This window comes from Cyprinus carpio, chromosome A20 (genome assembly GCF_018340385.1).
Source record: "Cyprinus carpio isolate SPL01 chromosome A20, ASM1834038v1, whole genome shotgun sequence".
Taxonomy (NCBI): Eukaryota; Metazoa; Chordata; class Actinopteri; order Cypriniformes; family Cyprinidae; genus Cyprinus; species Cyprinus carpio.
Window position 1 is genome coordinate 9,962,879 of NC_056591.1, and position 26,598 is coordinate 9,989,476.

The 26,598-nt window shown below is 34.8% G+C and overlaps 2 protein-coding genes across 2 annotated transcripts in view; one reads left to right on the forward strand and one right to left on the reverse strand.

Moving 5' to 3' along the window:
- The first annotated feature begins 532 nt into the window (after nucleotides 1-532).
- On the forward strand, nucleotides 533-17,544 carry LOC109113825 (protein kinase, AMP-activated, alpha 2 catalytic subunit). Its single transcript, XM_042777568.1, has 9 exons — nucleotides 533-794; nucleotides 4,854-4,995; nucleotides 7,959-8,052; nucleotides 8,937-9,081; nucleotides 9,532-9,619; nucleotides 10,718-10,942; nucleotides 11,057-11,558; nucleotides 11,650-11,776; nucleotides 13,621-17,544. The coding sequence occupies exons 1-9, from the start codon at nucleotides 701-703 to the stop codon at nucleotides 13,860-13,862; spliced, it is 1,659 nt and encodes a 552-aa protein (XP_042633502.1). The 5' UTR covers nucleotides 533-700; the 3' UTR covers nucleotides 13,863-17,544.
- A 517-nt stretch (nucleotides 17,545-18,061) lies between these two features.
- LOC109113824 (FYN-binding protein 1-like) overlaps nucleotides 18,062-26,598 on the reverse strand; it is a 29,911-nt gene continuing 21,374 nt past the window's right edge. The window contains exons 2-17 of the mRNA XM_042777569.1: nucleotides 24,512-24,824; nucleotides 24,301-24,395; nucleotides 23,704-23,729; nucleotides 23,466-23,500; nucleotides 23,223-23,370; nucleotides 22,749-22,908; nucleotides 22,303-22,435; nucleotides 22,150-22,184; nucleotides 21,607-21,682; nucleotides 21,478-21,512; nucleotides 20,659-20,689; nucleotides 20,431-20,520; nucleotides 20,274-20,293; nucleotides 20,149-20,164; nucleotides 19,835-19,939; nucleotides 18,062-18,827 (exon numbers count right to left, since the gene is read on the reverse strand). Of these exons, the coding sequence (XP_042633503.1) occupies nucleotides 18,803-18,827; nucleotides 19,835-19,939; nucleotides 20,149-20,164; nucleotides 20,274-20,293; nucleotides 20,431-20,520; nucleotides 20,659-20,689; nucleotides 21,478-21,512; nucleotides 21,607-21,682; nucleotides 22,150-22,184; nucleotides 22,303-22,435; nucleotides 22,749-22,908; nucleotides 23,223-23,370; nucleotides 23,466-23,500; nucleotides 23,704-23,729; nucleotides 24,301-24,395; nucleotides 24,512-24,824 (1,343 nt within the window). The 3' untranslated portion in view covers nucleotides 18,062-18,802. The remainder of the gene's footprint in view (nucleotides 18,828-19,834; nucleotides 19,940-20,148; nucleotides 20,165-20,273; nucleotides 20,294-20,430; nucleotides 20,521-20,658; nucleotides 20,690-21,477; nucleotides 21,513-21,606; nucleotides 21,683-22,149; nucleotides 22,185-22,302; nucleotides 22,436-22,748; nucleotides 22,909-23,222; nucleotides 23,371-23,465; nucleotides 23,501-23,703; nucleotides 23,730-24,300; nucleotides 24,396-24,511; nucleotides 24,825-26,598) is intronic.

The window sequence follows — 26,598 nt, forward strand, 5'->3', positions numbered from 1 at the left end:
ATGTCATGTAATGTCACAATGTTTATAAAAAAAAAGAGATAAAAATCAAATGAAATGGTATGTTGTAGTTATGTTATTATAAAATGGTTATTATAGTTAGGGCAATTATAGTTAACTAAAACTAAAATAAACGATTTAATTAATATTTATAGCAGCTAGTTGCCAAAGCAACATTCCTCATTTTCATTTCATTGAACTTGATGAACTAAAATAACTCGAACTGAAATAAAATGAATAAAAACTATGTAAAATAAATAAATAAATAAATAAATAAATAAATAAATAAAAAAAAAAAACATGCATGATAAAATGCACAACAAAAACACTAGGCTAAAATTATAAAGGAAATATAAAAATAAAAAGCAATTCAAAATATGTATAAAAACTATAATAGTATATAAAAACTAACAATATAATTATACTAAACCATCACTGATGAAGTGGAAATGTTGTTATATTTAACTGTAAGTAAAGCTGTGACGTGTAGGCTATGTGAGGTAACCAGTGAGGGGAACAGTCTTGTTTACCTAAACCGCCCCCTTTCCCAGCAGTTAACGCCTTATCAGCTGATCCGAGAGCTGTCTGTATGTGTAGAGTTTACAGAGTTCCCCTGAAGCTGAATTCAGATCAGCACTTAGAGGGGTTTAGTAAAGCTCAATCCTGCCTCCTGTGAGGCAGCCCGAGGATCTCACGTAGTAAAATGGCTGAAAAGCAGAAACACGAAGGCAGGGTAAAGATAGGACACTACATCCTCGGAGACACGCTGGGAGTCGGGACATTTGGAAAAGTGAAGAGTTAAGTCTATGCATTTACTATACGTGTTTGAATGTTGCATGGGACGGAAGTGCGAACGTATGTTTTCGGGGTGGCTAGTGCTGAACTTGCCGGCGGACGTTCTGCGCAATTTACGTAGCATGGATTGCGTAGGAAGAGCCTCCGCTAACGTCCTCCAGGCGCATAGAGTGCGTAGGCTGTTAGTGAATACGACGCAGAGCTGAAAAATTCTTTCAGCACCACAGTAGACGCTACACTTGCAATCGTGTTTGTGTACATGTTTAATATCACAGCATTTGGGAAACTATCTGTCATTTCGGGAATATATAGGTCTCACGTACTTACGCCGCCTCAATATTTGATATTTTACACATTTTAATGCAATGTCATCCTCCCTGAAGTGCGATCATTCATTGGGCTGCGCTCTTTTAATGTTTTTTTTTTTTTTCGCATAAATTTCAAGCACCCAAATTGTTGAATCTTTAAAACGTTTGTCTCAAACGTATATTCTTCAGATTATTTGAAAAGCAGCACCGGAATAAATGCTATATTTAGTGTATTTTACCTGCAGCGCTGCTTTGACCTTGCAGTCATTTTCTATTCTAAGTGCGACTGGAAATGCCGCTCATTTTGCAAATGACGTTTCGCACGGATATGGTGCCCTGTGTGCATTATTTCACCTCAAGAACAACAAATGCTGTGTTTTCAAAACTACTGAGATGCCTGCCTAGACAGCATGTTTGCGTGTGCAGAATTTTTAGACTGTAAAACATTCCCATTCATCTCAGTGGTTCTTGCTCAGCTGCTACAGGAACCCAGGTGTCTGACAGGCAGGCCCCCTGGAGAATCATTCCCTTCTTACCCCAGCGTCATTCTATAGAGTGCAACAGGGCCCACCCACTTTTTCAGTGGCCATGGTTCCTGAAGTATTTTTTTCTCATTGGGACTTTTGAAAAGTCTGTTTAAGAGCCATAAACCAAAACAATTAGTGTTAGAAGTTTTGATTTGAAGCAAAAAAGCACTCAAAAATCAGAAAAAAAGACAAAGGAACAAGACTGGACCTCGAGGGCCATAGTTGAGAACCCCTGGCGTGCTTAATGGCCTTAATTCGAGAAAGAATTACAATCCCATGACGCATTGCGAATGACAAATTAAAATTTAAAGACATAATCTTATATTCATTTTTATTGCATATTATGTTGCATATTATGCATAGTTTTATGTATTCTGAGAGCGTAGGGAATGATGTATTCATTCGCACTTCTCCACAAAGAGTGGGCGGGCACTAAACTGTTCTTTTGGCATGATGTGCTTGTCAGATCTCTGATTGGCGGAGATTACTCTGCAGAAGAATTTTAGATTTTTTTTTACCAGATATGCAAACTTTTAAATTTTTTCATGCTTCTCAAAAGCGGAAGTTGTCATGGGTATCCTCTGCCGTGATGAATGGGAACTACAACAAATATTGCTTTTGTGTTCCCATTTGCTCCAATAGCGAAAGAAAAGAAAAGTGTTATGCAAATCTTCCCACATCATGACATAGACATGTGGGGGTGTGTTTAAATGAGGCGTTTTAGGAGGGCGTGGACAAGTCTTAACTTTTATAAAGAATATCTCTTTGGGTTTGAGACTTTAGTCTTTGCAACTTTAGAGATCTATTCATGAACAGATTGTAACACTCCAAAGAGAAAGGACAACTTGAAATCGCATCATATGCCCACCTTTAAAGGTACCTGGCTATTTTGATTAAGAAGAAAAATATAGGTATTGCAATGCATTTTTGAACAGGTACAGGCTAAGTTGTCTGCTTTCTTCGTCCAGATACACAGATAGAAGATTCTCCTTGCCTTTAGATAATGAAGAGACATGTATGTTTATAGGGGTTATTGCTGTCTAGGTAGACAGGTTGTTTTTTGAATTTTGAGACAAATCCAAAGTTTAACACTAGCAAAAACAGGTTGAACACTGCATTATTCATCAATCACCAGTAGAGCAAACGTCCTTGAGGAGAGGCTAAGGAATTTTATCAAGTTTAACAGCCTTATTAGGCTCCACATGAGATCCCATGACTGGGGTTTACAGTAAGTTCATTCAAGTGATGTAACTTATCAGAGAAACCCACACAAGCTAACAAATAATCCACCGTAATACTGAAAACAGTTTATTAACAGTTTAAAAACTGCTTATTCATTGCCAGTAAAGACTGCAGGTCCTGCATTAGAGCAGTGCTGTGTGTTATATGAATATAGCCACTTAAACTCTCTCCATACTGCATGCTTAGGGTGTCATTGGACTTAAATATCCACAAGGGAAGCACATTTGTTTGCAAGTGTCCCTTCAACTGTTAGTAGACATGGGTGCAGCACTGACTATTCATTATTTCATTTATGTAGCTCAGGCAGTGAATGGAGTATCCTATTTTGTCACTGTAAAAATCCTAACCTAAAAATACAGCTTTATTTAGGTCTGAAATATTACTTAATATGATGGAATCAACCTGACTACATTAGGTTATACCAATCAAAGTCATTTTAAGGGTCAGAATATGGAGAAATAGCTCCAACAAATCTGCATTTGTACTTTTTTTTGTACTTTTTTTCTTATACCACAAGATTTTTATGTAAATAAGGCTAACAAGACTAACAAGAATTTCAGTGTTAACATGTAATGTGACCTACATGAATATATATATATATATTTTTTTATAAATATGACTATATATAATCATATTTAAAAAAAAAAAAAAGCATATTCATGCACATTTATGTATTTCCGACAATTATCTTTTTGAAATAAATGCTGTTGTTTTGAACTTTCTATTCATCAAAGAAGCCTGATTATTATATATACTGTATATTATTAGAATGTTTTTTTTAAAGGATCATGTGACACTGATGAATTCACTAGTGGCTGCTGAAAATTCAGCTTTAATAAATTAGAATAAATTACCTTTTAAAACATAATAGATATTTTAAATTATATTAGATATAAGAAACAGTTATTTTAAATTGCAGCATTCTTTTTACAATATTACTGTTTTACTGTATTTTTTAATCAAATAAATGCAGCCTTGATAAGTATTAAAGACATATTTTAAAAACATTTAAAAAATCTTACCAATCCCAAACTTTGTCATTTTTTTTAGTACTCATAAAATATCTTTACAAATATTTATTAAAAATGAAATATATTATTAAATATATTTATTTCACCAGCAATTATTTTTAACAAGTAAATGCAGCTTTGTGAGCATAAGAGTCAAAATCACAAGAAAATACCCACTGTAAAGGCCTGTTCACACCAAGAGCGATAACTATAAAGATAACTATAAAGATAACGATATTAGCGTCCACACCAGCGAACGATATCGTCTGTTTATTAGTGCACCAAATTCTGAGCTCGTTACAGCAGGATTGGATTCTGATTGGCTGTCATTTTTTATCGTTCATCAGCTGGGAAAAAAAAATCGTTTTGAAAGTGATTCCAACGATATCTTTTTCTTTGTCTCTTTATTGAGTTATATCACAAGAAAATACCCACTGTAAGGGTAGGTCAGAGTGTAGTTATTATAACTCAAGAACAACATCAATTTATGGGAGGTCTTCATGATAGGTCAGAGTGTAGTTATTATAACTCAAGAACAACATCAATTTATGGGAGGTCTTCATGAATATGTGGACAGGCGTGTGCATGTGTGGATCCCCACCTTTGCCATTTTTTTTAAATATCTCATGCTTGTTACAATAATATGCTGGACTGATAATATAACAAATCAAACAAATTTGGGTATTTGTTTTCATAATTTTCGCTGAGCAGTATCTAATACTATATAAGCAATTATCTTAAGGCTAGTATATGAAAATCAAAACTCAGAGTAGATCAGGTTTTGTTTGTTTGAATGGGGGCTCAGACATGAAAGAAAAGTCTCCTCTCTTTCTTTGTTTTCTTAGAAGGTTTGTGTTGGAGGTTGCTGGCCCACAGCACTGATGCTTGCTTTCTTTGGAATAGAACTTATCTTTCATCAGCTGTGTTTACAATACCGAACTGCTGGTGATGGAGTGTGTATGTTTGGCCAACAGTTGGAGAGCACCAGCTAACAGGACATAAAGTTGCCGTGAAGATCCTCAACAGACAGAAGATCCGCAGTCTCGATGTTGTGGGGAAAATTAAACGAGAGATTCAAAACCTTAAGCTCTTCAGACATCCACACATCATCAAGCTGTGAGTCAATCACACATAAAAACATGAAAAACACAATCAATAGAAACAAAATCAGCTGAAAATCATGATGAGTATGATTGTGCAGAGCAGATTATCAACCTTGTTTGATGACTTAACGCTTCTTAAAGATTTCAAAAGACTGCAGTTTCAAGAAACTTTAATATGGTGCTCTTAAAACTTTAGGAGTATTACAAAGATTATTACACATGCTGACGGTATGTACTTGATGTGTGCACATTTTATGAGCTTCAACTTCACTTAATGACAAAGATTTGATTGGCAATTCTTTTTTTTTTTTGTGGGCAAATACTTCAAAAGCCATTTGATTGAAGATGTCAGAACAATTTTATTTCCCCTATGTGGTTAGACATGTGCAAATAATTGATTTGAATGAGTCCTACTGAAAAGACCAGCTTTGACCTGCTTACATTTCCATGCTGGTCCAGTCTGGTGTGTGCTGGAAGCTGGTAAAGCAATTATTTTTTCTAGCAAAACCTAGCTCTCCAATTCAAAACAACCATTTATTGAAACTGAGCTGCAAAAATGGCTTTTTCTGAAATTGTTCTGTAATCAGCATATTAGAATGATTTCTGAAGGAGTACTGAAAACTGGAGAAATGATTCAGCTTCGCCATTACAGGAATAAATTATGATTTAAAATATATTAAAATAGTAAACAATTATGTTAAATTGTAATATTATATATATATATATATATGTGTGTGTCTGTGTGTGTGTGTGTGTGTGTGTGTATGGGCTGTGAAAATGTCATTCTCAGAGAGAAGGGGGGAAATGGCTTTATAAAAAGTAATGTTCTTCATCCAACAGTGTTACTAATATTAGTGCATCTCAGCACAAAATTGTGTAAAAATGTACAACCTCTGTAAAATAGTGATGAGCACTAGAAAAACACTGCTTTCTAAAGCTTTGAAACCTGCAAATTTTGAAAAAGTAGCTCAGATTGCATGTCAAACTGCTGAAGTCACGTCAATTCAGGCTTTTTCAGGCTCTTGAAATTTCAGTGGTATGCCACTAGGGCACAGTCTCAGTGAAGCAGTTTCTACAGTGTGGCTTTTAAACTGATCTCAGATCAATTTTAGTTTTTTGCATTTACATATAATAGGAAGTGTTGTAGTTAATTGCACAATTTATTTGACTGATTAGCATTTAACTGAATACACTTTTAATTCAATTAGAAAGCATTTGTAATTGGTTTGTAAAAGGTGTGTTTTATGCATGTTTGAGCAGAGTTAATCATTTTGTGAAGCAATTGGTTCAGCTGACTCAAGTACCCAAGTATTTTTTAAGTATTTTAAAATGTTTGCTGCATGGTTAAAAGTATGCTACACATATAAAATAAATTATGTTTTTGAAAGAGAGAGAAAAAAGTTGTGTATAAGTTTTATAAGTCTAAGCATTTTATTATTAAATTCAGAAATATCGGTAAATAAAACAAAATGTTTACAAACATTATAAACACTATAAACATACCTATGCAGAAACCGACGTTGAGCTCATGAACCTCTTTCAATCGACACGAATCCAAATGTTTCCATACAAGGGCTAATTGGATGATAAGGCACAGGTGAACACATGGGGGAAACAGGCACAAGACAAACTACAAACTAAGTCACATAACAATAGCATATAAACAAGCAGATACATTACACATTTTAATTTGGAGGAAATGTTCCAGTGTAGAATGACTTTCAGCTACATTTTAAGCATTGCATTTCTTGTTCAGCTACACAGCACATTGGCTCATTTCAGAATTGTTGTTATCGGAAGTTAAGGAGACAGCATAATCTTTTTATCTGCTCATGTCTCAATCACTCACTCTCTTTCTTCTCCACTCTCTATTAATAACCTTGTTTCTAATCATAATGCAATAGCTGTGTTATTGTATTCCGGACACATTCCATGTTAAGCCCCTGCTGTGCTTCTGTACTGTGTGTCTCTTTGTATTTGCTATGTTTTATTGCAAATGTTCTGTTCTCTTCTTTTATCATTTTTTTTTTTGGTGATTAGATTCTGTGAAATTACATTATGTTTATTTAAAATCACATCAGGTATCACAGACTCTTTGAGTATTCTCCATATTAAACCCCTCAGAGGAATACAGGCCTTGTCCTTCTCTACTGCTGTTTGCAAGGCTGTCTCCCATAATAAGGGCTCTTCTGTTGAATATAAACAGGGACAACAATGAAGCAGACTGCCAGTAGGTGTCCCTGCTGGAATTATGATCAACATTTCTAACCTTCATCAACACTTCTGTTTCTAAGAACTGTAGTGTAACACTCCTCAACGTGCTGATGGCCTTGTCATGTTATCAATACATTTGAGTTATAAAGAGATGTTTTCAGATTCTGTGACAGCCTTGACTGAATTTCTCCTTGGCAAGTTAAAATTTTAGCAACATAATTGTTATGTAATAGTGAATAATTTCAACAAATTCTAACTTAAAAGTTAAATGATTCTTACTTAAAATTGTATATATTTAATTATTGGCAACATATTTACGTGCCAGCAAATAATTAAATTTGCCTCTTAATTTAATAATAATAATTATTTAATATTTAATAATATTTTAATTTGTTTTTAAATAATAGCTGGAAATTATATGACTATTAGTATAATATTTAACTCCATGATAGCTATTAAGTGTGTTAATTCACTTTTGCTGGAAAACAATGGCATAGAGTTTTCAGCTCATTGATCTAAGGCTATCACAAATCAAGATAACTTTTATAATATTTGAATCAAATGAATTTGCATCAAAACTGTGTTGCATATCATAGGAATCTTCTCCGTTTGCAAGGTATAAAAATGCATGTATATGATCAAGACAGTGTCCTTCAGGCCATTGGCCATCCTTATTGTTGAGCTCTGCATTGCTGTGTTAAAAGCATCAACATTAAAGCCTCTTGCTGAGTTTCTGTGGTTCTTTTCTCTGGTGTGTTTCAGGTATCAGGTGATCAGCACTCCCACAGACTTCTTCATGGTGATGGAATATGTGTCTGGAGGGGAACTCTTTGACTATATTTGTAAGCATGGAAGGGTAAGAATCATTTGAAAAAGACGAGCTTCACAATTCATTCTTGGTTATGCACAACATATTTGGTTATGGAAACATGCCTTTCCCATTACTAATAAATATGGCTTATTATTTTTGTGTTAGTCACCTAATAGCTCAAAGCTGCTTTATAAGTAGTCTCAGCCTCAGACGTCATGCCCACGAACCGATGGCTGAACGTCTGATGCATGTGGAACACAAAAGTGGAAACACTTCAGGAGTTTCGAAGTCATCATCGGATTAGTTGAATTATACAGGATTTCCGGGAGATGTGTGTGTCGCGTTCTTTAATTTTATTGGGCCAAACCCCCCCACACGAAAGAAGAAAGCTGTCATGTTTACAACTGTGATGACAAGCGCTTATCAGGATCAATTAAATGCTGGATTCTCAAAAGTATGTGAAATATTTAAAGTTCGTGGCATAGAATCTTTAAAATATGACAGAGAGTTTTACACACTGGTCTGTTATTGTGGCGACATTTCCACACCTCGAAACATGATGCTTGGTCACTGAAAGCTGCCATGAATATAGGAATAATTCATGTAAATTGAGTCAGTCATTTTACCTGAATGTGACTTAATAATCCGATTTTTTCCATATTTTAGCATATAAACAGTGGTCAATTTAAGGTGTTTTAACTCTTTAAGGTATTTGTTAATGAATTTTAATTGTAAAGTTGGACATATGAAGTCATAGAATATTTTCTTAAGTTTTTAGTTAATTTTATATATATATATTAGTTAACTATATACAGTATATAGCCATGTATCAAATACAATTCACACGGTTTAAACCCACAGAGAGCAAATGATTGTTTTTAAGATGATGTTTTACATAGTAATCTCTCTTTTGTGTCTCTCGTGTGCAGGTGGAGGACACAGAGGCGAGACGTCTTTTCCAGCAAATCATCTCAGCAGTAGATTACTGCCACAGACACATGGTGGTGCACAGAGACCTCAAGCCTGAAAATGTACTGCTGGATGGCAACATGAATGCCAAGATCGCTGACTTTGGTATACACACACATGGAAAGCTAATGTTGTGCAGACAGTGAGGGATAGTTGCCAAGCAACCGGCTGCAGTTTTGCTGCACGTCCACTCATGTGGTTTGTATGAGGCATGGTGTTTGATTATCCACAGAAGAGCACAGACAGAAAAGAGGCAAAGAGAAAAATACATTAATCTGCCCTGCAGCTAGATGTGTTGAGCTACACCACATATACAGTGTTGTCCAAAAGTTTGAGACCACTAGTGAAAATGCTTCTATTTTGAAATTTTCATCCAATTTAATAATTTTTTTTACAACTTTGTATTATTTATTAATATTGATAATTTCATTATTTATTTTGATTAAAATTCACAGATTGTCAAATATAGTTTGGATCCCACTGTATTTATACCCACCCTGTCTTGGCCAATCAAATTGTCTGTGTTAAGTATATTTATGTGGCGCTGCTTGTCAGGTCTGTCAAACATGATGGCAGATGGAGAGTTCCTGAGAACGAGCTGCGGATCCCCAAACTACGCTGCACCAGAGGTCATCTCAGGAAGGTGAGGTCGATTTTATTATAGTCAACCAGATCATATACATCGTGTGCATTTCTTGGCCAGAAGGAGCATCAATATGCGCTACACTTAAAGGATTAGTTCACCCAAAAATTTAAATTTGCTGATAATTTACTCACCCTCAGGCTATCCAAGATGTACATGAGTTTGTTTCTTCATTGAAACAGATTTGGACCATATTTTTATAATTACTTGCATCTCTTGCTCACAAAATGGCTCTGCAGTGAATGGGTGCCGTCAGAATGAAAGTTCAAACAGCTGATAAAAACATCACAACAATCCACAAGTAATCCACACCACTTCAGTCCATCAATGTCTTGTGAAGTGAAAAGCTGTGCGTTTGTAATAACTTCAAACCATTGCTTCCGACTGAGCTACATATCTGCTGTCCATAATATAGCTTTCTCGTCTGAATCAGGAGAGAAATATGGACACATCAAGCACTGTTTACGAATAAAAATAGTTGTAAACAGATATGTTTGTGGATTTTGATGTGAGAGGTCTACAGGGGATGGACTTTTTCACCGGAGGAAGTGTTATTATGGATTATGGATTCGTATTTTAGCCAGCAGCGATGGTTTAAAGTTAAAACACCTTGATAATGGATTTGTTTCACATAAAAATGCAGCTTTTCACTTCAGAAGACTTTAATTGATGTACTGGACTCATGTAGATTACTTGTGGATTATTGGGATGTTTTTATCAGCTGTTTGGACTCGACGACTGACGGCACCCATTCACTGCAGAGGATCCACTGATGGGCAAGTGATGTAATGCTAAACTTCTCCAAATCTTTTCAGATGAAGAAACAAATTAATCTACATATTTGATGGCCTGAGGGGTAAGTCCATTTTAAGAAAATTTAATTTTTAGGTGAACTGTTCCTTTAATTCTGATAGTCAAAGGCCTGGCTTGTGCTTTGCGCTATGGACTGCATGAAAACACTGCACATAAATATTATATCAGGCCTTCATAAATTTTTTTTTGATTTAATACTGTTTTTAATGTTGATCTTTATATCGCTGGAAACTTTACCTTCATTCAGACTGATAGACATGTAGAGACATATGTGTCATGTTTCAGGCTGTATGCTGGTCCAGAGGTGGACATCTGGAGCTGTGGTGTCATTCTCTATGCACTGCTTTGTGGGACTCTGCCATTTGATGACGAGCACGTGCCCACCCTCTTCAAAAAGATCCGTGGAGGGGTCTTCTACATCCCAGAATACCTCAATCGTTCAGTGGCCAGTCTACTAATGCTCATGTTGCAAGTGGACCCACTGAAGAGAGCTACTATCAAAGACATCAGGTTATTAGTTACCACACGCTTATTCAACTTGAGTAAATAAATATACTATTAATTCACCAAATACATTTTGTTTAGTAGTGCAGTACTTTTATTTTCTTCCCTCCTATATAACAGAGAGCATGAGTGGTTTAAGCAGGACCTTCCTTGCTACCTCTTCCCTGAGGACCCCTCGTATGACGCCACAGTGCTGGATGAGGAGGCTGTGCGGGAGGTGTGTGAGAAGTTTGAATGCACTGAAGCCGAAGTACTGAGCAGCCTATACAGCGGAGACCCTCAAGACCAGCTGGCCGTGGCATACCACCTCATCATCGACAACCGGCGAATCATGAACCAGGCCAGCGAGTTCTACCTGGCCTCCAGTCCACCAACCGGCTCCTTCATGGAGGAGGGCATGCCTCTGCCACCAGGGGTCAAAGCTCACCCTGAACGGATGCCCCCACTCCTGGCCGACAGCCCTAAGGCACGGTGCCCTCTGGACGCCCTCAACACTACCCGACCCAAACCGCTGGCGGTAAAGAAAGCAAAGTGGCACCTGGGCATTCGGAGCCAGAGCAAACCCTACGACATCATGGCTGAGGTTTATCGTGCCATGAAACAGCTGGAGTACGAGTGGAAGGTGAGTGGCTCAGAAACAAACACAGGTATGCATGTTTGATTCGTGAGAAAGAATATAGATGTGTCATTGTGTTGGCTGTCGTGGGATTCAGGTGGTGAACCCCTATCACCTGAGAGTGCGCCGGAAGAATCCAGTCACTGGGAACTTTGTGAAAATGAGTCTGCAGCTCTACCAGGTGGACAATCGTAGCTACCTGCTCGACTTCAAGAGCACTGATGGTGAGCATCGATCAATCAGCCTTTTTAATGCCAAGAACCCCTAAAAATGATGATCTCCTTGCTGAAATAAAATGGCAGCTATTTATTTTCACGTACAAAGATCTAATTTTACTGTAAGAGAAAAGCAGTATGACATTATAAAATTATAATTATATTATATAATTATATTTTTAAGTTATACTCCAAAATGAAATAATATACTTTTAATTTAAGTTGTGACTTTTGGCTTTGTGTACTAAAGGCAAAAAAAAAAAATCTATGTTGAAAAAAATTTAATATGTGAAAAATTATTCTTATCTAGAATTTTACTTATCTAAAATAACATCTTTTTTCCCCAGAAGTCTGGGGATGGTAAGATTTTTTTTAAATGTTTTTGAAAAATTATGCTCACCATAAAAAAATAAAAAAATAAAAATAATATTGTGAAATATGATTACAATTTAAATTAACTGTGTGTGTGTGTGTGTGTATATATATATATAATACTACTATTTTGTAAAAAATAAAATAAAAATAATAATAATAATAATTTAATGAGAACAAATACTTCCATTATTTGACATAATTTTACACTTTAAAAAAATCATATTATAATATATTCATATTGAAATGCACTAGAGACACATAGTCAGTAAAAATAATAATAATTTTTATTATAATTATTATTATTATTATTATTTTCTTTTTTTAAAGGACACCACACATTAATCAACATTTCTGTAAATGTGCCAGTGTTAGCCAGCTGGCTTATTTTCACCCGCAGTCCTTTGGCAAAATGTTTAAAACATCTTTAAAATAACAAAAGAAATAACAACAAAACCTCAGCACAATAACACAATAACATTTCCACAATTAGCCATGCAAGCACACAAAGCGACAACACACAACCCTAAATAGATAAGATGCAAGCCTGCTGGAAAACAGTTAGCATACATAAAGCACATCAGATGCAATTTTAAGGTAATAAAATAATATAAAACACCTAAATTGTATAACAACACTATAAAAAAAGCATTCCAGACAATTAATAAAACACCAATTAAATAATCCAAACATACCCAAGCCATGCTTTTGGCTGTCTGACAACGAGCAAAGGACATGGGACATGTTAGCAGCTGGTTAAATAGTAACAACAGTAATAATAAAGAGATCGATAACTAAATAGATTGAAAATGTTCACATGTCTGATCAAAGCCAGACTTTACGACTTTGTCGGAAAGAGTAATATGTGGTACAATTTCTTATTTCAATTGGACGTATGTTCCATAACTGAGAAGCTCTTACAGAAAAGCATAATTGGCTGAATGAGGCAGACCTGAAAGGGATTTCACAGTCCCCTCTCTGAGTGGATCTGTTATTTAGATCTTTCTGCTTAATAAAAATACTGAATGGTGGAGGAGCTTTTCCATTTAAGATCCTAAACATCAAGCAGGCGTCAGTATATTTTGTTAGATTGTCCCAACTATGGATATAATATTTGCGCAAAATATCACAGTGGTGGAATGTATTAGGTCTTCTGTCTAACACTTTATACAGGGAAAGAATGGGCTTCAGTGTTGTACCTTTAACCTGAGACCAAGTCGTCATAAAGTATGTTAAGTGAGGAATTATAAATAGTTTTGCTGCTGTAGCAGTTTCTTATATACCTAAAATTAGCAAGATTGCATTTAGTTATTTGCAATACTTTCTTCACTTGTTCAATTTCAGTAGAAGATCTACTTTTTGTCGCCGGCCTGTACAAAAATCCTAGTTATTGCTCTGCTCTAGATGCATTGAGCTCATGTTGGCGATGGTGTTATTCTTCACAGTATCTCTCTAATATTAAAGTCTTTGCTCACTTTCAGATGATGTGATCGAGCACAAGTCAGGGTCGTCGACTCCCCAGCGCTCTGGCTCTACGGCCGGCCTCCATCGGCCGCGCCTCAGCATCGACTCTGCGAGCGTGGCTGTTGAGATGCCCCAGCTCAGCAGCTCTCTGCCGGGCTCTCTGACCGGGAGCACACCTCTCCTGGCACCGCGGCAGGGCAGCAACACCATGGACTTTTTCGAAATGTGTGCCAGCCTCATCACTACCCTGGCTCGCTGAGACCATCATCTGATGGTCTTTACCTCTTTACAGTCAAAAGGTGAAGGGTTAATTTATGGATCCGGGGTGCTTTAATGTCAGTCCCACAGTAGCGCCACAAACATACGGTGACCTAAAGAGTTTTTGAACACAAAAGAAACACCTACAAATATATGAAAGTCATTGCATTATTTAACCAATAATCATATCAAAGCCATCAGTCATGAAAAAATATTTTTGTCATCACTTCATCATGCCTCATTTCATATAATTATATAATTCAATTTTATATATTTATGAATAATGTAAAACATTGCTTAGGTTTTTCACTAAAATAATAATTTCTAAATATTAATATTATGAAATTTTATTTTAATTATTTTTAAATTATAAATAATCGATTCTGATGTTTCAATCAGTGTTTATTTTTTATTTATTTATTTTTGTTTACTTAAGTTGTTCTTTTTAACAGCGCATTGTTTTATTGTTTTAAACCTACCCCCCCACCCACATTCATTCTATCCAAAATCGTATTAAGGGCCACTTTAGTCAGAGGTTCTACTCATCATCAAACTTTAAATAATAGAAAAACTATAAACATACTTCTGATTCTATATACACTTTTTTTTTTTGCAATAAGTATTTTACAGTATATTTATATTCTCATATCGATCACTTGAGTTGTATAGTTTAGTTTAATAGCTGTTGATTGCAATGACATACCAAAAAAAAAAAAAAAAGTTTGTAAATACAGAGCAAAGATCATTATTTAATTATATTAGAGATTCTTGCTTATTTTACAAAGAATTCATATCTATTCACATTATTTAAGTGTTAATTTATGGAGTGAAGAACTTATATTGAGTGCTCTGGGTTTGGCTTGCAGTCTTCAGAAAGCGTTTATCAAAGAGAATGTCACAGTGAATCTCTGATAATACACACCATCTGCAGTGGAAAAGCCTGACCGTGACCTCTCTGTGTCTGTCTCAGAGGCCTTGCTTGCATCATGGGCTGTGCTGCTGTCATAGATACAAATACGCTGAATGAGGGTAGACAGACCAGCCAAAGAGCTTCAGTGTTGTGCCTTGATATGGCTAAAATGCACACAAAGAATAGAGACGGGTGACGTAGAGAATGTGCCAGTCATTTTGTTGATACGAGTGAGCCTTTCATTAGACGGCCTTAAAATATTCCCAATGCTTGATAATACAGAGAGCCATAACGACCTTATTAAAGCATTTGTCCTGAATGACACCTTCAGCTTTATTAAATGTATTATTTGTTTTAGAACCACTATATTAAAAAATTATTTTACAAATAATTTGACAAAATTTAAGTATATTAAATAAATTACGATGTTTATGTGCACACACACACACACACACACACACACACACACACACACACACACACACACACACAGACAGACAGACACACGAGCAGTCAAAATGCAATACATGCATATTAAATATATCACAGTTTCCACTAAATTATGAAGCAGAACAGCTTTTTCAATGATTTTTGAATTTTGCTTTTTAGGATCATGTGACACTTAAGACTGGAGTAATGCTGCTGAAAATTCATCTTTGCATCCCAGAAAGAAATTACATTTTAGAATATATTCACATAGAAAACAGTTCTTTTAATTTGTAATAATGTTTCACAATTTCTTACTGTACTTTTGACCAAATAAATGCAGCTTTGGTGAACAGACTGGTAGCATATTGAAGTAGACTTGCTTTAAACATTATAAAGGTGGTGTGTATGTGATGAGAACACATAAAGTGACCCAAGCCAAGAGTGCGCCACGTGACCCCCCTTCCCTGGGATGCCTTAAATAGATTGTGAACTTTGTTTCGAATCGAATATGCTTGAACATATTTGTTTATGTGTGTGGTTGTTTGTATGGAGTAGATCCAATGTATTTATTAGTTACATATATTTATTCTTTATTTAAGCTCACCTCTTAAGTGTTGCTTGTGAACAAACAACATAAGTAGGTGGATTTCAGTGGGGATTCAGAAAGTGGATTTGTTGTAGTTGTCTATGTGCCAACGTGTATGAACGGACAACTACAACACAGCCAGCCGGGAAATAGCAGTGCATGACTGAAAATGAGAGGAGTGAATACTATATGCAGATTATATACAATGAAAAAGCATTCAATCAAACCCGGCAGCCAAAAAAGAGAATCAGTGGTTCAATCAATAGATCTGAATCGTTTGAACTAATAACAAGCTAGATCTCATAGTCATTTTCATCTTCGGTCCTGCTGGGTCATAATCCATAAAGACAAACTTTATCACAAATTGTATTTGTATAAATGTGATGGTCTTCCTGAATCTACCACTCTGTCTTGTACTGTAAGGAATGGTTGAATGGCTAGCGTTGTGTGCATGAGTAGAGCGTTTGTGTGTTTTGTATAAGTATGCTGTATTTTTTTATGATACATGGCTGCAGATCTAACATTTCAACTGAATGTAAAACAGAAAGATGAAAAGTTCTCACACAAATCACTTCATATCATCTATATGAAATGCAATAGATATGATACCTCTAAAAAGTTTAACAGTTAAGTGGAAAGTACACTGCTGCGGGACATTTTTTGTGTGAAGATGGGACTGGATTATGGTGTTGTTTTCATGGAAAAAATATTGCACGGTCTGAAATTCCTTCCAGAATTTAAAGCCTTTATGCAATCTTAACATTTTCCCCACAAATCCCAAGGTCACTCCTGGTCACATTGAGCATCAGCGTGAGTTTTTGGAAAAAAAGTGCTGATGTAAAACTTGAGAAAATAGTTTAGGGAGTATATCGCCCCCTGCTGCTGGACTTTGTTACTACATTAAAGGGACAGCTCACCCCAAAATGACATGGTTTTTATAAATAGCTCACCTTCATATTGTTCCAGACCTGTATGAGTTTCTTTCTTCTGTTGAAAACAAAAGAAGATATTTTGAAGAATGCTGGTTACCAAACATTTTATGGTAGCCACTGCCTTTCATTCTATGGAAGTCAATGGCTACCGGCAACTATTTGGTAACCAGCATTCATCAAAATATCTTTTGTGTGTGTGTGTGTGTGTGTGTGTGTGTGTGTGTGTGTGTGTGTGTGTGTGTGTGTGTGTGTGTGTATGTTCAAAAGAATATACAAGTTTGGAACAAGTGAAGGGTGAGTAAATGATGACAGAATTTGTATTTTTAGGTGAACTATCTCTTTAGTATCAGTGGCAGATTTGTATGGGAATTGCAGGAATGTGTGCACACTTCATGCAGTTGTGGTTAGTGTTTGTCATATTTAGAGACCAGATAGCAGACAGTTTAAAATCTGATATATCAGCTTTATAGCTGTGTTTTGTAGAAACTGGTCAGAAACTTTATGGCCTGCATTAATGCGACGGCAATGGCTTCATGTTCAGTGTTTTTTGTCTATGTAGAGGCATTTGTGCTGGATATTATACCCTCTCTGTCTCTCCAGTGTAGTGTCGTATGTGTGAAACATGACAATAATGTGTTTTCTGCCTGTCCCCAAGCCTCTGCCTGTCAGTGTCTACATGTCTGTAATGTGTACGTGTCACTTCCTGTCTGTGTGCTGTTTGTATTTTAAAAGTTATGCACTGCATGGTGTTCCTGTTCTGATCTGCACTTTAATTTTTGTTAAAAGAAAAAAAAAAGGGAAAATAAAGCAGTATATGCAGTTTGAAGTTTGTGTAGTTATTTAGATTTATATAAAAAAGTTTTTAATGATGTACTGTAGTATTATATCGTCAAACAATAGCAAATCAACAACGTATAGAAAAATATATACTTACATGCAAAAAAAGAAATATCTTTATATAAAAGAAACTAAAAAATTTTCATATAAACAAACAAAAAAAAAATTATTCAACACATAATGCACATGCTGTTTTCAAGCAAAATATTATAATATTAAGATAATATTGAGACATTCTCTTAAGCGTCAAATCATCATATTAGAATGATTTTTGAAGGATCATGTGACACTGAAGACAGGAGTAAATTCAGCTTTAATAATGTAATAAGCTGATAATAATGTAAACATTTAAAAAAAAAAAAAATCATCTTAAATATTCAAATATTTATTTATTTAACTATCTAACGAACCAACCAACCAGTAATTATCAGCTACTAGAAAAACTGTGGAAAACCTTTGTTAACTTTTCAGCATAAACAGAGCAACAATTTTAAATGAACAAAGGCTTAAGATACACAACTGTGTCATTTATTGTTTTAGTATATGCAGTAGAATTACAAAATAAACAACACTTAAACTTGCACTACAAGCATCAGCATATTTTCCCTAATGCAGAGTAGCCCCGAAGACTGGGAATACTTAAACATAAAGAACTGCATGTAAAATATAAAACAAATAATATAATACTAGTCACTCTAATACAAATGCATGGTTTGATTATATAAACCTTTAAGTTGCAATCCTTTGAAGTAAATAATACCACAAAAATAATGCTGACTTAGGAACTACATTTTAATGTTGACATTGCAATGTTCTGTTAAAACCAAACCCAAAAGTGAAGATGTTTTAACATGCATAAGCTGTCATGTTGATCTGTCAATTGTTTAATCTCTTAAAATCATCAGACTCATCAGATGATGATCTTGCCACAGAACTAACACTTCAATGTAATGCTTTAAATAATCCAAAGAGCTTCTCATCACATCATACAAGTGCCTTTTTTCACAGATTGAACATAATATACATGAATATAGAAGAACTCGCCACTTTCAGACTGATGCACAATCACAAATCACAAATCACAAACATAATTCTTCCCACTTGACAGACACGTCTTCTCTTGAGCTTGTGTGGGGGACATTTACTGTGCTGCTCATCAAAACGCAGCCCACAGGAGGGTTATGAACTCAGAAACAGTGAAGATCCAGAGCAGTCCATCTTTCCCTCTTGCAGCCAGAGTTATTTGGCTATTTTGAGATGGGTTTGATTGGCCTAAAATATAGACAAAACCTAAAATGTCTAAAATGACTCTAAAATGACTCTAAAATGTCAGTAAACATCATTGGAGCTTAAAAAGGTCAGAGGTTAGGAATGACCAGGGTCAAATTTAAAGCCAGCACTACATGTTAAAAGACAAGCAAGGAAGTAAAAACAGGTTTGAGAATAATCTTTCCATGTATTTGAGGCAATTTTAGCATGTTTTAAATGTTAAATGTATGTATAATTATATATATATATATATATATAGATATATCATAATATATTATATATATATATATCTTTTGTAATATATCATTATTAATTTAATTATTTTTACACTACTGTTTTTGGTTAGTAAGAGTTTTTTTTATTTTTTATAAAAAAAATTCTTTAAAAAAATTAAATATTTTTATTATAATCTTTTTTTAATAATAATAAATTAATTCTTTTATTTAGTTAGGATGCAGTGAATTAATCAAAATCAGTAAAGATATAATTTTACAAACATTTCTATTTCAAATCAGTGCTGTTCTTTTGAACTTTTTATTAATTAAAGTATAAAGTTTTCCACAAAAAAATAAAAAATAAATAAATAATGATAAAAATTAAGCAGCAGTGTATTCAGACAATGTGAAATGTTTCTTAAACCAAAAATCAGCATATTAGAATGATTTCTGAAGGACCATGTGACACTGAAGACTGGAGTAATGATGCTGAAAATTCAGCTTTGCATCACGGGAATAAATTACATTGTAAAATATATTAAAATTGAAAACAGGATTTTTAAATAGTAATAATATTTCACAATATTACTGTTTTTACTGTATTTTTTAATCAAATAAATGTCTTGGTGAGCATATGAAACTTATTTCAAAAACAATCTTTTAGACTTTTGAACTCTGTTGTATAAGCTGTCTAATGTCCAGATCCATTGTGACGACTTACCCCATATAGTGCAACAACATGTTCTGCTATTGGGGCATGTTGTCACAAAAGCTCAAGATGATCAGTGTACGTACTTGCTGTAAATAGGCATGGAGTCTCCAGCTATGATGTCGGCATACAGGTCCGGAGGAGGAAGAATCTGGAGAGCTGACATATCTAAATCATCTTCTTCTTTATTTCTGAAGGAAACAGACCATAACAACAAAATCTAGTTAGCAGTTAACACAGCGGCTGCACAGACCGATGGAGCGAGACATGGTTTCTGTAAAAACATCTCAAATATTCATGCAAAACCAGTCTGACCACATTCTCCTGTGGAGAAAAGACATCTCAGGAATTACTGACTGTGTTACGTGTGAGAACAGGCACATAATTTGAGAACACTTACGAGCTGTCAGGATCCTCTTCAAGTGGTAACACATGAAACCAGAAGTGGAGAAGAAGAAGAAGAAAAAAGTGAGTGTGGGTAGATGTGACTGTTTATGTAATTCAGGTTCGAGTGTCAAAACATACCTGGTGTGGGCTCTGGCATTCTTGATGCACAAACAGACAAATAAGGAAACAGGAAATAGTTAAGAAGATTAGTTGCTATCCTGTAATCTTATCGTTTACAGTAAGTGATCTTTAGTGAATTCAAAGGAAGTAGACGATAACTAAAGCAATGGCCTACACTGGGCTGTTGTTCTGTGGTAGAGACTGAGAGGGAGTCTTAGGTTGCATAAAGAATGTGGAGAGTTTTTGAATTGCTTCCTGTTTTCCTCTACAACACACAATAAACAAATGCTTATTCTTGTGTTCTTAATGTGAAACAGATTATTACAGATCAAAGGTAGTACAGAAGCATGACGTGTCATTTTAATGAATAGAATAGAACAGAATAGAATAGAATAGAACTTACGGCACGTTCATATAAGTTGAATCACACTGGTCTGAAAAAAAAACAACACGGAAAAAAAAAAAAAGTCAACAAACAAATAAAAAAAAAAAAAAAAAAAAAATAAAAATTATTCTTATTCTTTATTCTTATTCTTATAATTTATTATTATTATTATTATTATTATTATTATTATTATTAACATAAGTATGGCTTTTTATTTCATAATTATGACTTAGAATCTTAAAATTTTGACTTCACGACATCATAATTAAGAGTTTTTTTAGTGTTTAATTTTGAATTGTTGCTATAATTTTGGCCTTTTATGTCATTATTATGACTTATGTCAATTTTGACTTTTAATGTCAAAATAATGTTTATTCTATAAACGTTTTTATTTTTTTGTCATAACTTTTTTACAGTTTATGTCATAATTATGACTATCCATGTCATAATTTAGACTTTTTAGGTCATAATTATTACTTATTAAATCGTAAATCTTTTTGGTCATAATTCTGATCATGTCATGATTTCATTTTTTTTTTTTTTTTTGGTCAAAATGTAAATTTTTGTGTCATAATTATGTTTTTGTCAGTTTTCTTTTTTCCCTTTTTCTTTCTTTCTTTTGTCACAATAATGACAAATAAATAAATAAATAAATAAAATATTATCATTTACCAAAGTGTGACTTATGTGGTGGAAATAGGCTTGTATAAATGTGACAATGAAAAAGTGAATGTTATACTTAGCTATAATGACCAATATAGTTAAAATAGTCTTGGATGTTTCCGGTTGGTAGTGCTCCTGTGAACATTTTTCAATCATACCTCATCAGTGACTCACCTTGAGCTGGTGTGCCGTGTGATTGATTCAGCGCCCTGAAATATTGCACATACACCCCTTGTAAACAATACAATAGCTTAACAATCAAGCTTTGTTACTAAGTACCAGAAAGGGCAAGGTGATATTTACATGTGTGCTGTTTCATTAGAAGAGCCAAACACAGGATCGTCATCATCATAGGTCCACTCCTCACTGTCTTCTGAGACTGATAAAATAAAATTACAAATTGCAATTTATGTCCTGAGTAGGATTTTTATTCTGTATTATAAAACATAACCATCCAAAACAGCCAATACCAGAGACAGTACCCTTATGAAAATATGTTGTACCAATACCACGGTCTACTTATGGTACTATATCAAAAATACCATAGTACTCTAATATATACCATGGTTCTTCAAGATGGTGTTACTATTAAAGTAGTCCAAAAAATAAAAAAACATAGTGTTACTATGATACAATCAAAGTGAATCAGAGAATATTTGATGCATAGTGTGGGAGCGAGATTTTAGGCCAATGAAATTTCACAGTGGGCGGGGCTAGTTAGTACAACACAGCAGAAAGTAATCAATAAAATATCATGTTGCTTATTGTGGTCATGGCTGGTTAAAACATATATTTTTATAAATAAATAAATATTATAAATAAAATAAACAAAAAGAAGGTACTTACAGCTCTCATGGTTCATGCCATAATTCTCAGAGGTCCTAAAAACACAGATGGAAAAAAAATGACTCTTCCATTTGTAAACTGCAGATCAAGATCATTTTTAGCACTCAACGCTAGCTTAGCGGGTTGTTGCAAGCCTAGTTTTTCTATGACTACCTGCTGCCTGTACTGGTGACCTCTGGGTCTTTGTGTCCATTGCCGTTGGATCTGTTAGATCCTGTTGTCATCTTCCCCAGCTCCATAATGCCATTGATGTTCAAATCCACACTCTCCACCGGAACGTAACCGTCTGAAAAACACCACACAGCACATTTCCAATCTGCATTCCAGCAGAAGCATCAGAAAAAGGAGATAAGCGCTTACACACACAGTCTAACAGATAAGTCAAAGCTCAAGGACTCAGTGACAGATCTATTTAGCCATTTAGTCCTTATCAGGGTAAATTCATAATGCTTATTTTCCACACCCCATTTATCTGTTAAACTCATTTAGCATGATGCTAATTATTTGCAACTTGCGCAAGAGCAAAGGTATGTGCATAATGACGTTAAATGAATTGCTGTGTTTGTCGGCTGTGTATTTGTTGTGTGTGTTCAGCTCACATTTGTTGTTGCTGTCCTTTGCCAGCCATTTTCCTTTAGGGCAGTTGTTGGTGCGGATGATGCTCACGGTGTCTCCAACCTTCACCGGCAGGTCGTTTTTACGGCCCTTACAGTCCTCGATGACTTTAACATGATAAATGGGCTCTTCCTGGCCTGTGATCTGCATTTAACATCAACACACACAGTTACATTAGCATGTGCTCATCACTTAACTGACTTTGCCATGTGCATTAAAAAAGGACTCTGGCTGTTAGCGAGAAATTGAAATGTACGGCTCATTTCACCTTTGATTATTAAAACTATCGGGTTTTAGTGATGGCAAGTGCACCTATTGATTTGCTTGAGGAGTGGGATGTGGATTGTAATAAGTACTGGATTTTGAGAGTTTAATAAGCAATAATTGTGCAGAATTATTGGTGCAAACATAAATACTGACATGTAAAAAAAATGCAAAAAAATAAGTAAAATAATTACCTTAAATTTTTTCCTCATTTCATTTTCTTTCTTTTCTTTTTCTTTCTGCTCCTTCTTTTCTCTTTCCTTCTCTTTCTCTTTTTCCTTTTCTCGCTGTTTCTCTTTTTTCTTTAGTTCTTTGTCATCTGCCACTTTTCTTGACCTCTTCCTGTGGATTGAAGACTTTCATCATTAAGATGTTGCGGGAATGTAGACATACTTTAATATTGTGAATTTGCTAATTAAAAAAATGCTGCTACAAACCTGGAGAACAAGCTTTTCTTGGGAGCCTCCTCCACCTGAAAAGGTTGGGGTGATTAACAGATTCAAATTAAAAGACAACATGTTTGAACAGATCATTGAAAATACAGAATATGCAATAAGAAGATATGAAAAATAGGTGATGATGCTACAAATGCTGCAATCATAAGGTCCTGACATCAACCTTAAGACCTTAAACCTTTATTCTAAAACAATTTTAAACAACAATGATAAAACTTACCACTGCTGGTGTATCAGCATACGGATCTGGGTTTCAAACAATAGAAAACATACATCAGTGAGTAGAATACTTTGAACATAGAAAAGAATCTAAAATAAACGAATGACATGACAATTTCCTGTGTGTTTGCTGTTTCTGTGGATCAGAAGGTCATCAGAGATGAGATTACTGGGAACATAAATAACTACACTGCAATAAAAATTATTATTTTTAAACATTAAATAACATTTTACAATGGATTCCAGTACGTACAAATCACAACATTAAATAACATTCATACATTTTACATAAATTACTGTGTTTTAAGCATAATCGTATTGAAATGTAAAATGTCAAAATAAGGAATATGAAAGACCTGATTTGTGAAAATTTTACTTCAAATCTTTTCTTGTTTTCTAGCTAAATCGTATCTTAAATGATGTGTTAAGTATATAACACTTTTATTTAATTAATTATTATTATTAATATATATACACACACACACACACACACACACACACACACACTTTTATTTAATTAATTATTATTATTATTATTTTTTTAAGAACCTGAGGGAAACAACACAAAAATAAAAAAGACAAGACTTCTTCCACTTACTCTTTGGAGGCCCTTTCTGTTTCTTAGTCTTTGCCGTTTTGCCTTTTTTACTGTCTGATTGATCTTCAAAGACACTGTCACCTCTTTCAAGGGTCCTGGAGGAAAGTCAGAAACAAAAATGTCACTCGGTGTTCAATACTGATAACATATATACATTTATGATTTTTTTTTTCAGTAGCCACACTGAATTATCATGAATTTAATGGCTTACCCTGATGGAGTCAAGGCAGGTGAGCTTCGCACTGAGTCCTGATGCACTGCAGCTTGAGTTTCTGGATATGGAGAGCCAGAGTTCATAGACCCATAATCCACATCTCTATCATCCACATTCGGAAACACATCCTCTTTCGACTGTTGTTTTAGGCTCAACTGTTTCAGGAAGACTTCCTCATGATCTGAAACCGGCCTTTTGGTACTAGAAGCTGATGATGGTACTGATGGAGGCCTAAAGGATGAAGGTGCTGGAGCCTCAGGTTCCTCAGCATCTTCATAACTCTCAAATGAGTTGTCGTATAGTGACTCTTCTGTAGAAGAAAAATGTTCATTTATTTATTTAGTGGACAAACACTCAGCATAGAGTTTCAGATTTTTGGAGTAATTATGTTACCTATAAGTCTCTAGAAGTACAGATTGTTTTTATTGAAACTGCAATTCCAAAAAAAAAGACTGCGTTGGTTTCTCAAGTGGGGGATCCACAATGAGAGTGGCTGGCAGAGCCCTTCTGGGCGGTGGGGGAGGAGGATTCATTGGTTTTACCACTGTAACCACCCCTGCAGAAACAAGACAATACATACTAGCATGGACAACCACCACCACCAAGACATACATAAACAGAACCTCTACAACTGCATCTATGAAATAACTAAAATGTTTTAAGAATTAATCGAAATTAAGAAAGGTGCTTACTTAAAAAAAAAATGCCAAAGGATTAAGAAAATAAACTTAATTCAATATTATTTATGAAAACTAGTCTTGCTTTCTAATGTAACTTCACTTAAGTAAATTTTATCTTGTTAATGTTCATTGGATATTTTTAGAAAAAAAACAATCAATCATGCATTTACATCAACCTCAAACTAAAAATAAAAAAGAAAAAAAGACTAAAATAATAAGCCTCAAAAAGAAACTGTATGCCTGCAAAGCCAATGAAAATGGCGAGGTCAAGGAAAAATAGAAGGTAGCACAGGACTATGGAATGAAAATGAGCAAGCATGATGTTTATACTTATAAGCCTAATCAAATACATGAATTCTGTCTTTTCACAATTTTAGGTGATGTAATCATATTTAATACCACATAATTAACAGTAGAGGTCATTTTAATTTCAGGCTGTGATGAAAACAATTATTTTCTCTGTAAAGATGTTTCTAAACTATGAGAAATATGGTCTAATTACAACAATTGCTTATGAGAATATACTTTATGTAGCCTATTTAGCATTTAGTTTAACTGAAAACTAAAATGTCCCAGTTTCACAGATATTTCCTTGAGAGAGAATGTTGTTTGTCATACTGATTATGAAAGATATGTTGCCCAACATAGCTCGAACAGCCTTACATATCTTGCATACCAACCCTGAAGTATGGAATCCACCTAACTCCTCAAGGTCAAAAAAGGAATTTAAACACTGTTTTCCGCAGCTGAAAGATATTTACATTTGTGAACAATTTAAAAAAAAAAAAGTGATTTGTGTTGATTAAATTTTGTGCTCTCAGGAACAGCAATACTGAAGAAAATTTCTGAAACTGCCAGAACTTCATCTGAGACTTTTTTTGCAAAGTCAATTAAGCATCCATCTGTGCAAATGTCACACTTATTCATACATGACTGACCTACAACAAGAGAAACCTACCTTGGATAAAATGTATCTCAGACAGCAAAACCATGGCTAAGATTGTACAATGTGAACCCTGCTTTAAATAGATACTTACTGTGATCAAAACCATTAACCTCGGCAGTTTCAGGTAGGTGGGTTTTAGGTGGCAACAGAGTATGATCAACATAGTCAACTGGAGGGAGTTTAGGGATATCAGACACTTCTGGTACAGGTGGGGCTTCCTCAGGCAATGTTTCTAAAGTTGTGGCAAGCTGTGGTGAGGCTTTTTCTGTTGGAGCTAGATCAGGTTGGGTCACCTCAGCTGTGGCAGTCTCAGGCAGAGGTGTGAGAGTTTCAGGCAGAGGTATCTTGGATGTAGCTTTCTCAACTAGGGTTGTATTTTCAGGTAAAGATGTATTTTCAGGTGTGGTAGCCAGTGGACTCACTGTGGACGTTCTCTTGGCCCTTTCCAGAAGGTTAAA

Coding starts and splice junctions, on each gene's coding strand:
- LOC109113825 (XM_042777568.1), top strand. CDS start 701: ATGGCTGAAAAGCAGAAACACGAAGGCAGGGTAAAGATAGGACACTAC. Junction 8,053..8,936: donor ATATTTGTAAGCATGGAAGG/GTAAGAATCATT, acceptor TCTCGTGTGCAG/GTGGAGGACACAGAGGCGAG. Junction 9,082..9,531: donor TGCCAAGATCGCTGACTTTG/GTATACACACAC, acceptor GCTGCTTGTCAG/GTCTGTCAAACATGATGGCA.